Source organism: Lagopus leucura, unplaced genomic scaffold, assembly GCF_019238085.1.
Source record: "Lagopus leucura isolate 7727_CA_CO unplaced genomic scaffold, USGS_WTPT01 Super-Scaffold_73, whole genome shotgun sequence".
In the NCBI taxonomy this organism is placed as follows: domain Eukaryota; kingdom Metazoa; phylum Chordata; class Aves; order Galliformes; family Phasianidae; genus Lagopus; species Lagopus leucura.
Window position 1 is genome coordinate 66,082,456 of NW_024962252.1, and position 15,743 is coordinate 66,098,198.

Below are 15,743 nucleotides of genomic sequence, written 5' to 3' on the forward strand. Positions count from 1 at the left end.
CACAGACAGTCCCACATGTTGTCTGTCAGTGAATGGTATCTGTCTATAGCTTACTCTGGTTTCCTAATGTTAAGGGAAGTCATCTGATGACAAAAAAGTGAACCCTAGATCATCCAGAAGTGATAAAGCCATGTTCTTATGATATTTTTTATTAAAAAGTTAAGATCTTAGATCAGATAAAAATCACTACAACAACTTGTCTGTAACACAGGGCACATGTGAAGTTAACACAATTCAGACAAAGTATAAAAACAAGAGGGATAAATTTAGAAGTAGCTTTGGAGCGGTTCTCCCAAAATGACTTCCAATTGCTGAATTGTTTTCTGACACTGCTGTTCAACTTCTTCACATTCATCTAGAAAAAGAAATAAGGCAGGGAATAAATGGAAGAGTGATTACAAAGCTACCCTAGGAAGAACTCATCCCTCAAGGTTTGAAACAGTCTTCAAACACCAGGTCTGAAATTGTTCAGAAGTATTTTGTCATTACCTCAGGAGGTAGGCAATTCATTTGTACTGTAACAGTGATCTAAAATATGCAACCTGGGAGGCTCTAACTGAGGAAGTGACAGTAATTTAGCTAACTGAAATTTAGGAAGGGGGTGGATATGACCCATTCCAGTTTGCAACCTGCATAGTTGAAGTGACAGTATACTAATGCATGTAACTTACAGCAACTACAGCAGTTATCTTGTCTGAATCTTTGAATTATATGGACTGTATTTGTTTTGGTCACAGGCCAGTTGCCTGCCTTCACTAAGGTCATTTTAAAATATTACCTTCCATAAGCTCAGCTAAAAATGGAATAGATTCTGGTAGCAGGACCAGGTAGTTCTCCTTCAGTTTTTCTGCAAGTTCGAGCAAAGCAAGCAGAGCAGCAAATCGGACCTAAAACAAAACAATCTGTGTGAGGAAACAAACATCTCTGACTTCTTTCCATCTTCTGAAAGCATACCTAGCTTTTAAATAAACTTTTCCCAACTGAAGGAAACTATTCTAAGCTAACTTAAATCTCAGCAACTGGATTAAAGTATTATACAAGGAAAATGGTGCAAGAGGCAGCTATGCTTCTTAGCTGACAAAAGTCTTCAACTTCCCTTTACAATGCCACTTTTTCACAATTTTCCACTGTTTCACAATGTCTTAACTTAGCACAAGGTTAAAAACCTTGTTTTTAGTCATTCCCCATGATATAACCAGTCAAACAGGCAGGTCATGCCAAACCTTTATAAAAAAGAAAACAGCTCTGATGTTACTTAAATAACTATCTTCCATTTTCCCCTCTGAAGTACCTTTTTTTCCTTATAGATGGAAAATGGAAAAAAATGTTTTAAAATACAGCCATTGAAAAGACGACGAATTAAGAAACATGTAAACGCAGCAGAGGCTTAATTACAAGTTGCACTGCTTGGTTTAGTACTTGCCTGCTCCCCCCTACCTGAAGCTGCCTAGGAGAGAGGGAATGATCCAAGTAATGAGGTTAGTTCTTATTCAAACAGCTACCAAGTAAAATGAACAACACTCTCCTACCCACACAAGCCAACTATACTGAAGATCTTCAATAAGACTAAGAGTAGAAGCCTAAGTTGTGTACATCTCTGGAATTTGGTGGTAGCATAGTAGTGATTTGGCTAACCCACTTGTTTTTGGGGGACACTTAACATTTTGTAATGCAACAGAGAAAAATACTTTCTGATAGCTCCCAACCTTAGAAGAAGCGTGCCTCATTTTCAGCAGGATGTGGTAATTCAGTGGTTTCCAAAGAGAATCATCTGCCATTGCTACTGAGAACTGAGCTATGCAGGGTACCAGGTGTGCTGTCACTCTTTCCTGGAACTCCTCATCTCCTCCAAGCATGTTCTCCAGCTGTGGAAGTAAGATGTTTGTCATAGAGCTCCAGGCTCAGATAAATCTAGCTCAAAGTACTTCTAGCATAGGCTTTCAAGTACTGAAGGGATGGGTCAAAGAGTGTACAGCAGTAGGAATGTGCTGAACAACATGCATAAACTTTGAGGACTGAAAAAGTTCAGAAAGGGGATAAAAGAATTAGTAATCCAAAGCTTTAAGTGTAACAATATCAGCAGTAGCTGAAAGGCAATGAATGTTTTCTGACACTGCTGTGTCAGAAAACTTCTTTTGTGTGAAGGGGGAGAATTGAAGCCTGAGAGGTGGCTGTTGGTTTTATGGTTTTTTTTTTTTTTTAAATCCTTCAGACAGAAAACAAATTGCTCTTCTGAGTTTGTAAATACCTGATCAACGAGAGGCATCATCAAGGTTTCTGCTCTTTCCTTACTCAGGAACTTCTGAGTATCAAACAAGAACAGCTTATGCAGACAGTCCAGGGTGAACTGTAGCAGCAAACAGCTCTTCTCAGTGCTGTTTTCGGAGTCAAAGAAAGCTTCATCTGTGTATCAACAGAGGAGCAGAAAAAGAAAAGTCACAAAAAGGAGAAATGTATAAGCTAGAAATACTGTGAGTTGTAAACACAGCTAAATGTTGTACAATATAGCAATTATGTAGTCCCCACTTACAGTAATGAAAGTGGATGCAGTATATTATCTGGCCTTTAGTTAATTCCCTAGTAGGTCTGTTTTGCAATGCACAACCAGCTGGTTGATAAAAGGAAATACTCAGAGGCTACAGGAAAACTTCATGGCTGTACCTGTAACTATGGAGAATTTATGTAGGTTACTACCAACAGGATAAGGAAACAGTTCCCCATACCAAAAAAAAGTGTGGTATCGATTTCTGCTAGTAGGTAGAAGAGTCTAGGTGCAACAAGTAACAGTAGGCTGGCACATCAAGTGAACAAATGGAAAAAACAAACAAACAGAAGGAAGGGCAAGTGCCAGAAGCAAGTCACCCTCTTTCTACTCAGTTTCATTCTCATGGAACTCACTGGGACTGACACTGAAAGTTTTCCTGTGTTTCAACTTTGTAACTGGCAGCCCAGAGGCTGTCACAATACAAAAGATGCTTCATTTATGAGAGAAAGAGAAAATAAGTGAAAGGTAAGTGCTGTGAAGTTAATTTCAACAGTTGTCTGTCGGTGCTTCTCTGTAGACAGTAACTGAAGACTTACCAGTTTTAGAAACATTGAGCTGGTTCAGCGTCTCAGCAAATGGCTTCACTAAGTGACCAGCAAACAGGGTAAAGAGACCCTTGAGCTTGTCTGCAATGCAGTCTGCTAACCGGTGGAATGTCAGCAGTCTGTCCTTTAGGGCACTTTCAGTTTTGGACCAGTCAAAAAGCTGAAAGTGAATGGCAGGTTAGCTCATTCCTGTATTTGTGTGCTGGAGAATACAAAGGTGCTGATACTGACCATATTTAAGCTCCTTACCTTGAAGAAAAGGGGTCTAAAAGATGCCTCAGAAAGTTTCATAACCATACTTATTAGACAATCAATAATGTACATCTCTGTTCTACCAACTTCATCCAAATCATCCTAGAAAAATTAGAAAGCACAATTCCAAGTCTGAAATTTGAGAATGAGAGCTTCCAAAACATTTTTCAACTCAGGCAAAATACCTACACACACTCTCTACCCTCAAGAATAATTTCAGAACACAGTATTTACAGCTCTAAAAAAAAAAAAAACCCAACAGAATTGGCACATATAAGCTGAGCTGCCTCTGTTCATTTCCCTAACCAAGCTACCTGGGCATGATCTGTTCGGTAATCCAGGGCTTTCATGAAAAATGCTGTCAGCTCTGTCTGATGGGATATTAGGTGCTCCTTCTCCATCACAATGATGTGCTCCTTCAGAACATTCATAAGAGGACCCAGGCAGTTCTGCTGAAACAAAAGCAAGGCAAAGACAAATGTCACACTGACACAAGAAACAAAAATAAGGTGATCCGATTTTGCACTGCTTGTGTTTACTCATGAGAATACTAACAATAAAATCGTTGTTTACTGTACTGTTTTGGGGGAGCAGTTAAATTAGTAATACTTCTGAAGAGAATCTGCTCTCCCTACTCCCTCCCTGGAGATACACCAGTCAAGTTTGAAAGGGTTGCACCTACAGAAACAGCAGCAAAGCTTAAATGAAAGCGACTCCTAATTCATGTTCAAGGCATTTACAAATGGGATTATCTCTGATGCATTAATCATTTAACAAGAGAGTTTTTCAAAAGGAAGCCATTTCTTGGGACTGCCTGGACATCCATCTTGCCTGTGCAAATGACTGCTTTTGCACCGCTTGTTTCTTTTACACTAGTTAAACTGTCTTTAAATCAACCCATTTTTTCCCCCACTCTTTTGCTCTGCCAGTTCTCTTCCCCACCCCCACCATAGGCAAAGGTGAGCAAGTTACAGTTAGTTGCAATGTGAAATAATGAAAAAATTCTCACCTTCCTGGTATTCGCCACTTCACTGTAACACTTAGTAACTGCAGGCAGGAGTATTCTGGGAGCAAGCTTTGTAGCTAGGATAGTTTTCAATGATGTTACACGTAAGCTTAGCTGGGAAGAAGGACCAAACTCAACTGCAATCCTTTCCAAGCGGACAACCTGTCAGGAGATCCAGCAGAAGTCAGGCAACTAAGACAACTGAAAGAATTTATGTAACAACTTATTTTTACAAATTTTACAAGGGTAAGCATTTTGGAATTGCTGCCTGTATCACCTGGAGCACATTACAGTGGGATATCTGTGTGCAGTCTTGTTTTCAGAAGACAGACTGAAAAAATGCATGTGTCAGTGGCAGAGGGTCAGAATCGCTTCAACTAGAGAATCAGATGCATTGATGAAATAATGGACACAACAAAATGATCCTTCAGGATTCAGCTCTGCTCCCAAAGAGGCAAACTACAACCTATGAGAGGGAAGAGCAGACTCATATTCAGTATCTTAGTGATGTGGGTATGAACATGAGTGGAAAAAGTAACAGGTAATGAACTGCCACTTAAATGGATGGCACGGACTCCTACTTTAGTTTCAAAGGGAGAAAAAAAATAATAATCTCTTCAGCTTCTAGGAACTGGAACAATTCTGTAGGAGCCGTATATATCTGCACAAGTCAGATGGCTCACCTGCAGCAAACAATCTGTGAGGTAAGGACTGAGGAAGTGTGGTAATGTTTCTGCAACCTTCAGCAGAGCAGTCACGGCACTCAGCAAGTAAATCTCATTGGAGATCAGCTCCTTCTTATTTTTTAAAGTCTTCAACAGTGCTGGCATAAGCCTGTGAAAAACCAAGTGTAAATCCAGAACAGTGAAACCACTGACCATTTGGAGGCACATTTAATATCTCAAAAGACAACCTTCAAGCCATTAGGGACAACTTTCACATCCATTTTTACATGTGCAATCGGGAAAAAACCAAAATTCTGTACTGTTCTTTTTCCACAGATAGTGAAGGTGTTAGATTTACTGAATGATTTAATGACATTTAAGAAATTTCTATTTGTCTCAAGAACAGCAGGTTAGATGCTTGAATTCCTCTTGAGCAGGCAGAACAAAATAATAACATGCAGTGTTTTCAATGGTACTGGTTCTCGTGTTTTTAAATATAAGCAATTCCAGTAGGGTAACAGAATCCCTAACAGCTATTGTAAAAGTCTCCTACAATTTGCCTGCTAACTTAGTTCCATGGGTAGGATGTGCTTCAAGCACTACAAATGCCTTTGCTTTTATCTACACAAAACACGCATGGGCAGACTGCTGCTGTTCAAAAGAACCCAACAATACCTTGGAAGCTGAGGGATTGCTTGGGCCTTCAGTGTACAGGTGACCTCAGCTATACAGAGCAAAGCACTTCCCATCACGTTCTTTTCCTCCTTCTCTGAAGAAACCAGATCAATGGCAGTTTTCAGAACAGGTACAAATGGCAATGGATTTTCTGTGCCAAAACCTTTGCAGAGCAGCTTGAGGCTGAATAGAGCAGTCTGCCTGTTGATGACTTGCTCCTCCTCCTCTTCCTTTCTTTTACACTGCACAATAGCAATGAGCTCAGGAACTAGTTCCAAAAGCTGCCGGACCTGAGACCACAAGAGAAAACACACTTCAAACATGCAGTTAGAACTCAGATCCTGTAAGGTAGTAATTAATTATGGGCAGGTAGCTTGCATCTCACTGCCTCTCTCAATGGCTGCCTTGGTACTTGATGTTACACAATACAAACCATTCTACAACAATCTCTCTGTTTTTCTGCAGAAGGAACTGATTTAATCCCTTCATCTCACCTGGCTCTTCTGCCACTTTGTGCGCTGCTGCACCTTGTTGTTCAAAAGGTCCATTGCCTTACGTCTCACAGATGGGAGCTGATTTGTCATTAGTCCCCTAATTACAGGGATGAAGGTTTCTGTTGGTAATAAGGCATTGACCTGTAGGAGAACACAAACAGAACGATGCTATGCATTCAAGTAAGGCAGACAAACTCTCAACTTTCTACATGGGTTTCAGAATGAAAAAAGAGGATAGGCCAGCAATGCTGTATCTAAGACAAGCAAAAAAACAAAGGAGGTTCCAGTTACAGCACTTAAACATGCTTTTACTGGTTGCTAACTAGCCAATACCCAAGAGCTTCAACATTTTCTCAGCAATTCCTTTGTTCTTATATCTATCCTGGACATTTATCCTTCCTTCCCTTTAAATACTTTCAGTGATGCCCTGTGAATATACCTCATGAAAACTCTACATACTTCACAGGTAAGCTAAATAATCCAATCTGTTCATAGGAAGACTGAAACATTTCTTCACAGCACTGTTAATGCTACTGGACAGTCAGTCCAATTCTACAACTACACCTCCTATCAGAAAAAGATGAGAAAGAAAAGCATACTGAATGTTTCTCCATTTAAATTCCATGTGGAAATGTACAGCAATTCTTTAAGCATTAGTTAAAATCACTTTATGAGTTAACAGTGAGAAATACTGCCAAAAGGCCACTGTTCTCTACCAGACAGGCACTAAAATGACTGCTTCCAGCCAGCAGAATACAAACTAGATGAAATAGGCATTCCTGATTTCATTTTCTGCTTGTTCTGCCTAAGCTGTCATAGGTAGCTGTTAAAGCTCTTAGATGAATTCAAACGACGATACATCATACAATGAAGATTATTACTAATACAGCAAAAATATTCCTGTGATAGTTATAACTGTGTTAAATAAAAGCAGGAATGTCCTACTGCTAACAAAGGCCGACAAGACATACTTTATCCAGCATATCATAGGACTTGCTAAGCAGAACCCTCCAAAATTTAGCTGTTGGTTTGTCTGCGTTTCCTTCCACTGAGGATGCCACTGTGTTTATATAGTGAAGTACATCTTCTAACAGCCTAGACAGAAAGGAACAATCTTTCAGTAAATAACAAGGACACTTAGGGAATCAACTTTGTTCCTGGAAAGCATAAAATTTCACAAACAAAACAGCAACAATAAAGGAAAATGAAACATCCACTGGAGACTGGCAGATCACATATACATATTGACAAAAAACCTATGGCAATAAGGAAAATTATACATGCATGTTAAACAAATCTACCAAATTAGCATCTACCTACAACAGTAGTTCTATTTGAGAATATGAAAACAAAAATAAGCTGGGAATATACCATGTTTAAAAAGAAGCATTTCAAATGCATCCTACATCCCTTTTCACTTAGAATAAACATAAAATGTCAGGCTCCTCAAAAGAAACCCTCAATTTTGTATCATTGGCTGTTATAATCCAATGACTACAATTGTAATCTGCATTTACTAGTAATTTTAATTTTTTTTTTTACACCAACGCAGGGACATTCATTAATTTTATTTTTTTTTTTTTAAGAAATGAAGCAACACATCTTTCTGAAACATCTCAAATTCTTCATCATCAACAACAAAACATTTGTAGCCAAGTGTGTAAATAAGCACAATCAGAAATACAGAGATAGTATCTTTCTTCTAAGAAGAAAATACGCCACGTAAAAAAAATTAAAAATGTAATCTTTATGTAATAAATACTGCTTGCTGAGTGCAGTATTAAAAGTACCCTCAAAAAATATTTGGGAAAGAAATAATACATTGAAAAAATATTGCAGGAAAGGATAAGAACAGCAGGAGTGGAGAAGATGTAAAGCATACCTCTGTTCCATCTTCTGTAGCTCTTCTGTTTCTTCACATTCAACCACCTTGTTTAAAAAGGAAGAATGAAAATGTTAACTATGAAAACTGAGTTCTCCACATTTGCAGTTCAGACTGTTCTAGAAGAAAATCAGAGAACTGCAGGCAATTTAGTCATAGAAGTAAACCTATGTTTCACGTTGGTGACTAACACTCAGTTGAAATAGTGGGAACCACTTCCAGCTAGATCCACAGACTAATTCTTAACATTAATTTTGTCTTTTTGGAGTTCATAGTGTGAGTCCCAGACTAAACCTGGAATTACACAGACTGTGAGTGAAACTTCAGACTCCATAAAGCCAGTGGGAATTCACTGGGTCCCTTCTTTTTTACCTACACAACTCTTTTTTTATCAATTGCACAAACCGAGTCTATTCTGCAAAGGCCCTATTAAGAAATAATGAAAATTACTGAGATGTTTCAGAGCTGTGTAAATTAAGGTGTCAGCAATATACACTGAACAGTATATTTTTTCCACCTCTGAATACAAAATCATACTAAAAAGCAAATTAAATCTCATCAATTACAGCATGGCACAGTTACTTAATGTGATCAGTTTAAAAGCAGTCTGCCAGTATTACCTTTTTCACCAAACTCTGAGAAGTTAGAAGTTGTGACATGAAGGAGACTGACAAGTATTTGAAATGTCGAAGTTGTTTGTCCGAGTGAGACTCTACATTAAAAAGCTGCCCATCCTGGTTTTTTAGCTTTGTCTTGCATGTTCTTGATTTTTTTGGCCCAGGATCATCTATTGAAAACATTCCCAAAACAAATTACAGACAGGAAAAACGGACGTCTGATTTCTGATTACAGAAACAAAGGAAAATAACAACCAAGTGGCAATCAAGGACAGTTATTCTGCACCACCCAAAATCATGGTCAAGTTCCAAAAAAGATGTTCTGAGAGCAGCAGTGCCATCTGATCATTTTACATTAACTGATCTTACATTAACTAAGCTAAAGCTACAGCACACTGACCACAAACAAGAGAGGCTTCTGAGGAAGGAAGACAAATGCACAATGTAACATATTTGTAAAAATTGCTTCCACTGTCATTAGCAGATCCTTCCTGGCTAGTAAAACATACTCAAACAACAAAAATACCAAATCCTTCCTTAAAAAAAAAAAAGCAACCAATCTTCACCTCCTTCTTTAATGCTTAAGCAAAATAAAAAGCAAAAAACCACAACAGACCAATCAGCCCACAATCATGATCATGTCTGCTATAAATAACAGCTTATTTCAGCTGAATGATTTACTGTACCTTCTAACTGAGTACCATTTGATTTTAAGCCCTCATATGAATCTATGATTAAACAAACCAAACCAAAACAACCCATATCATAACCATTGGAAAAAAAAAAAAAAAAAAAAAAAAAAAGGAAGAAATCAGAGCAATTCTGTGTTGCCCAGTTTTCTATCTAGAAGAGTAAAAGGAGGTTCATATGCATCTGCTGGCTGTTCTGTGGTTACCTTCTTTATTCTCTGGTAGCTCTGTCAAGTACTGGATTATTTTCATCATGCTTTGGAACTGACAGCGTACGCTGAATTCACAACAGATGGAAATCCAAAATTCAGTGTCTGCTTCCAGCACAGCATCCTGTTTACAGTTTAAAAAGATAAAAGTGATTATTTCAATAATTTATAAAAGCTAAAAAGACCCCACGCTCTTCAGTCAGTTTGTGAACATGCCATGATGAGCTACACACTGTGAGGGCTGGTGCAAGGGGTAACAGCAGCAAGTTGCTGGAGAACCTAGCTTCAGAGAGCAGGGAGAAAGCATCAGCTCCTTCCATCTGCATGGCAGTATCAGCTTGCCCATAGAGGATCACACCTCATCTCCTGGCACAAGTTCCTTGTCCTAAACCCCAGCTGGTGACTAATGTTAAAATAATGCATGTTTTATCAAAGATGTCTCCAGTCACTTTATGCCCTGGCTGAAAAATTACTTAGAGAGAGAAAAGTTGTATTTCCTCACTATTTTAATCAAGTGTAAACTAGACAAAACTTAATCTTCTCTAGGCAATTTTCAGTGAACAACTCAAGATATCCTACACGACAGCAAGGACTGACGTATCTCAGTAGTGTCACAACCAAAGCTCAACAAATAAGATGATAGTAATAGGGTGCTTCACCATCAGTTTCTGTTAAAGCACAAGCTCAGAGCTCACTAATTATTTTAGTGAAAACTAGGCTCTTATCTTGCAAAAGTGAACAGGAAGGAAGAGATCTGTCTTAGAGGAAGAAGTTGACCCCAGTGGTCTTCTAACCTTGTCTGTGCTTGCTGTCACAGTCACAGTTTTGGTCACATACTGCTCAAATAGCAGCACCAGGAGAACCCAGAGGAATCTGTCTCCTCCCACTGTAGTGATCAGCTGGGCCAGGATGGGCAGGCGCCGGTGCTCTGGCACATGGGGCAAGGCATCCACAAACACACGGATGATTTTTATCACCACCTCTTCCACACCTCTCGGGGACTCTGACAAATCACTGTCTTCAGCCTATTGACAAACAGTAGGGCAGTTCAAGCAGATTACCAAACACAAGTTCTCTCTTGTAAATTCAGCAGGTAAGAGAAAGCACATACAGTTCACTTTTTTCCAAGTCCTTTCCATGAGGAGGACAAATTTACTGTATAAATACCTGTATAAGAGCAGGAATAACCATCTGCACTGTCTTATTTATTACTTGGAATGTGTACGTGTCATCCAGACGCAAGACATTTGCTCCCATGAATGTAAAAATGGGCATGATGTTATGGAGAACTTTATCCTGGAAAAAAAAAAAAAAGATGAGATTAGTTTCTTTGAAGTGCTGCTCCATATGTTATACCATAAGGTATCTCTTGCTCCTAAAGATGTCACTTGATTTCTATAAAATAAAATAAGAATCACTGCTATCTTCCCAAAATTGGCAATTAACTGATTTTAAATGTATAATACGGGACTATTCAGTTCTTAATGCTATTTAGAGACCAAGACACACTTCCAAGCAAATCATTTAAGAGTAGAAATTAAGTTCAGTTTCATAAAATTATCTTTACTACTGAACTCAGTCTTATGGTAGCATGACAAGCAAAATCAGCTATGAGGAGACCTGCAGAGACCTCCTCTCTGCCCTTTTTATACTTCTGAAACACCTACAGTGATACAACAGAAAGCTCAATTTGAATGTTGGCTCTTTTTAGCTACACTGCAATCACAATATAACTTCAATAAGTGAGCTGGAGTGGTTCTGTCACTTTGCTCAAGAATTAGATTCCTACACTTTATCTCAACTTAGAGCAAGAAGGTGTGGCAACATTTCTCTTTTGGGTTTTGTGAGCTGAAAGTGTTTTAGATTTAAAAAGAAAGGTAAGATTGATGCAAAATATTTGTTCTTATTCTGAACTTGGAAATCCTGTCAGAGTCAATATTAATGCATAAGACAAGCTCAGCTTTATAGCAGGTAATAGTAGTAAGATGGTGACAAAGAAAAGTAACTCCAAAAATAAAAAAGGCAAACTCAAAGTGAAACCCAAAATTCTTCCAATAAAAAAGCTCTATCTCTTCAGGTACTACTTACAGGAAACATGCCAGCAACAGCACCAAGGAGAAGCAGTGCATGGTGATGTGTCTGGGGCATTTTAGATATTCTGATGCACTGAACTATCAGTTCCACGTTGAATTTTTCTTTGTCAAGGATATCTGTGAGCAAATAATTCATTAATATAAGCTCTAATGGTCAACCATGCTAGAATAAACATGAGTACAAGCAATGGTTTCGAACTGCAGACCGTACCTACAGAATCTACAAAAACACAAAACCAAGTAACCAAACAAAAAAAACACACAAAAAACAATGCAGGTCCCTTGACAACACTGTAGACTCCAAGAATAAAAAATGTAGAAGCCGTTATTTAAAAGCTGTACTGTTGATGGTACCAATGAATATATTTGGTATATTTGGCAATTTTTACCTGCGGGGATCTTGCTGCCATCTGGTGACAGTTTCTGGCAGATGTTTAACAGGCAGCTGAGGATCAACTGCTTTGTATATTCCATATTTTCTTCTTCTGATGCCAGAGGTTCCAGACATCTATGCATTCAAGAACAAATTCACAAATTGAAAAGAGGAGATAGGAAAATAAGTGATCAAATAACATATTAAAATGCGAATGAGAAACTGCAATCTTTATTCTACGGAAGTTTTAAACTGAGGCTTCTAGAAAGTGGCCACTGGGTACATTGTTGCAACCAGTTTCTCATCCATTAAACAGTCTACACATCAAATCCATATTTTTTCAATTTGGAAAGAAAGATGTTATGAGTGACTGTGTACAAGTCCTTAATGAAGTCCAGATAGATGACATCAGTAGCTTCCTTGTCCACTGACCCAGTTAGGCCATCAAACAAGGCCACTAGGTTGATCAGGTAGGACCTGCCCTTAGTGAAGCCCTGCTGGTTGTCTCATATCATCTCCTCCTCTTCCACATGCCTTAGCTTCTAGGAGGACCTATTTCATCATCCCTCACACAGAGGTGAGGTTGACATGTAGTCATCCTGGGTCATCCTTTCTACCTTTCTTCAAAATGAATGCGATGTTGCCTTTCTTCCAGGGACTTCACCTGACAGCCATGTATTTTCAAATATCGAGAGTGGCTTGGCAACTACATCAGCCAGCTCCCTCAAGGCTCTGGGATGCATCTCATCAGGACCCACTGACATGTGGATGTTCAAACCTGATCTTCACTTACAGCAGGAGGGATTTACCTATTCCATGTACCTAGAAGAAATTTTATGTAAAAAGGCAAACTACAGAACCTGGCAACACACTAGGGAAAAGTACCTCATACTTTAATGCTTTACAAAGTCTGCTGCAGAAGAGAATGTTTTATAGAGACAAAATTACCGGCTCAGCAGGTTAAAAAGAGCAGGTACCAGTGCCTGTGGACGTTTAAGTTTTTTCTTGTGCTGTAGTAACTCTAGAATAAGCATAACCCTCTGCCAGCTGAAGTTGCTTGTTTCTGGTGCCAATTCTGCATCCGGAGGCTTTCTAAAAAGAGAAGACAAACAATCAGGATATAGAATTCCAAAGAAGATAGTACAATGTTTCAGAAAATAGAGACATAAGCTAAAAAAATATAGATGTATATACATTTTCTTTCACAAAATTAGTAATATCCTTTACTTTTTCTTCTGGAAAGGTGACAATATTTGTACTAAAACTCTGACATAGATCATTCTAATAAGTGATGTTTGTTAAATAAGGCCAACTGAGATAAAGAAGATAAGAACAGCCGTTCCAGCCAAACCAAGAAAACCAACACAACATCCTGTTCTAACAGCAGCCAACAGCCAACACTTAGAGTGCTTATATAGCTGCTTCTTTATGAGAACGGAGAGAACATAATAGATGAAGCTGTCTAAAAATTAATGATTATACTTCCATTTTAACTAAAAGAAAGTGCTGTCTTTCATTCACTAACCAACATTTTGATGAACACTATTAAGCTCCAGCCACTTGTACAGGAGTCTGTCCATACAACTTTAATACGAAGGAAGTTTAATACCAACAAAACCAAGGGCAAATGCCAACATTAAAATTTCAGTTAGAGGGATTTTTTTTTTTTAAATTTAATTAAATTAGGACTACAGTTTTATCTGCTTTATAACAGCAACACTGGTTGGTTTTATGCTGCTGAAAGTAGCTCAGAGTTATTTTACTGAACAGGGGAAATGAAGAAAAAGATATTCATGCTTTCAATACAAGCGGTGAAATATAATTAAATTAGCCACATTTTCAAACTTTTTCAAAACGTATTTCTATTTCTAGTTATTTTACTTTTGTTGCTGCATTTTCTGCCTTCTAGTTTGCTGAACAGTGGCCAGACTTTTGGTTTTCTCAGGAGGCTCAATTTCTGTAACGATCTGCTCAGCACACACAGAAATCTGAAACAAAAACAATAATGTAATTGCACACGAGCAATGTGTCGTACCATACCATGCACCTATGGCCCCTCCTTTCTCTTTTTAAATGTGTCCTTTTCATGCACATATGGGTATATAACCCACATATTCATACATTTAAGTTGGATCACCGTAATATCTGAATGTCTCTCCTTCTTTTAATTCTTGTAGCATAGAAAGTGAGTGATTTCAAGTGCAAGTAATACAATAAATTACTATGTGAAAGCTACAATTAATGCATTTTGGGAAAAGTCTTCTAGTAACCATAAAAAAAAACAAAAAACAACAACAACAAAAAAACATTTTACCCAGAAAATGATCATCAGTGCAACAGAAAGAAGTGACTTCTACTGAAGTCATTCATTCACATAATGTAATGAATGACTGATGCATTATTTCTACAGAAATACCTTCTAAAAGTAACTATTTAAATTTTTATGCCACTAACACAATTATATAACAAGCAGTTCTGATTCCGTTAGTGCTATAAATGATATAAACAATGGGCATTCAGTGTTGCAACAGGGAACCACTGCCATACATTCAAACAAAATTCTGTGTACTGGAATTTACCACTTACCCCTTTAAACACACTGCTAATCGTCTGGGCACAAAGTGGGTTCTTACAGTTTAACAGTAAGTCAAACAATACTTTCAGCAGCTTTTGTTGCACCCTCCCATCTGAGAGAGCTGCAAAGAATGGCTTAGTAATCTACAAAGGAAGAAATGAAAAGACAGAAAGGTTTACTGTAAGAAGGCAACAAAATAAAAAGCAATGAAACTTGGGCACACTAGATTATGGCGCACCTATCATACAAACAGATTTACTTATTATCTACGTATTTGTATACATAAAAAAATCCTTAAATTAAAACATGTTTCTGAAATAGCAAAATATATTTGTTCCTAAAATTTTCTTAAATGCTTTTGCTGATGGAGGGAGTAAACTGCTGTTGCCTGGCATTTATTTCTTAAAATACAGGGTAGTACTACAGACAGAAGGTCTGACTCTATAGATGTCCTTCAAATAAGACTTTTTAAACTATTACATTTTCTCTTGACATTTTTTTTTTTTTAAATCAGGAAAAAAAGCAGGAATTTCCTATACCACTGACAAAAAGTAGCCTAAGGAACACGAACACCAGCATCTGCAGGGAATCATACAGGCATTCACATGCGTGCAAATACAATAATATTTCAACACTCTGTACTTGTCCAAGTACACAAATGAAGCCAGCAGCAACATCTCCTTCCAGAAAATTTGAAAGCTTTGCAGCCTCTTTAGCTGCTTCAAAGACACGACAGACACTTTGTAAACTTGTAATGAAACAAAGACAGGTCAAAAGCTACGGACTCCTTAACACAGTGTTCTTGTAAAATCCAATTCTAAACATTACTTTTTTCCTTAAGCACAAAAATAGATTAAAAGTCTTTCAGAAAGCCAGACCTGCCCAAGTGCTGTGATCTGGAAAGGTGGAACTTCTTCATAGATTTTTGTGGCAGCATGTAGACTTTTGATAAATAAATCCAGACTCTGCCGATTCTTGCACAAGAGGGCTGCTGAGTGTTCATTGAACTTTCCAAGTATGAGATGCAGGAGAACAACTTCATCTTTCAACATTGTCTCAGGTTCCTTCAAGACCTTCTCAAGCAACCGGTCTAGGGCAGGCAGAAGACGAGTGAGAATCATCT

General features: G+C 38.1%; 1 protein-coding gene across 2 annotated transcripts in view; it reads right to left on the reverse strand.

The window, feature by feature from the left end:
- Positions 1-133: 133 nt before the first annotated feature.
- The window catches only part of HEATR1 (HEAT repeat containing 1), a 34,250-nt gene continuing 18,640 nt past the window's right edge, over positions 134-15,743 (reverse strand). Inside the window, exons 23-45 of one of the 2 annotated variants that reach the window (XM_042888551.1) lie at positions 15,499-15,741; positions 14,632-14,763; positions 13,927-14,033; positions 12,994-13,137; positions 12,062-12,180; positions 11,668-11,789; positions 10,747-10,875; positions 10,374-10,604; positions 9,577-9,703; positions 8,685-8,851; positions 8,065-8,111; positions 7,154-7,277; positions 6,183-6,323; positions 5,689-5,978; positions 5,032-5,182; positions 4,352-4,510; positions 3,657-3,791; positions 3,340-3,444; positions 3,082-3,250; positions 2,249-2,403; positions 1,707-1,865; positions 779-887; positions 134-355 (exon numbers count right to left, since the gene is read on the reverse strand). In XM_042888551.1, the coding sequence (XP_042744485.1) occupies positions 267-355; positions 779-887; positions 1,707-1,865; positions 2,249-2,403; positions 3,082-3,250; positions 3,340-3,444; positions 3,657-3,791; positions 4,352-4,510; positions 5,032-5,182; positions 5,689-5,978; positions 6,183-6,323; positions 7,154-7,277; positions 8,065-8,111; positions 8,685-8,851; positions 9,577-9,703; positions 10,374-10,604; positions 10,747-10,875; positions 11,668-11,789; positions 12,062-12,180; positions 12,994-13,137; positions 13,927-14,033; positions 14,632-14,763; positions 15,499-15,741 (3,354 nt within the window). In that variant the 3' untranslated portion in view covers positions 134-266. Of the gene's footprint in view, positions 356-778; positions 888-1,706; positions 1,866-2,248; positions 2,404-3,081; positions 3,251-3,339; positions 3,445-3,656; positions 3,795-4,351; positions 4,511-5,031; positions 5,183-5,688; positions 5,979-6,182; positions 6,324-7,153; positions 7,278-8,064; positions 8,112-8,684; positions 8,852-9,576; positions 9,704-10,373; positions 10,605-10,746; positions 10,876-11,667; positions 11,790-12,061; positions 12,181-12,993; positions 13,138-13,926; positions 14,034-14,631; positions 14,764-15,498; positions 15,742-15,743 lie in introns of both variants that reach the window. The other variant, XM_042888543.1, reaches the window with a different exon arrangement.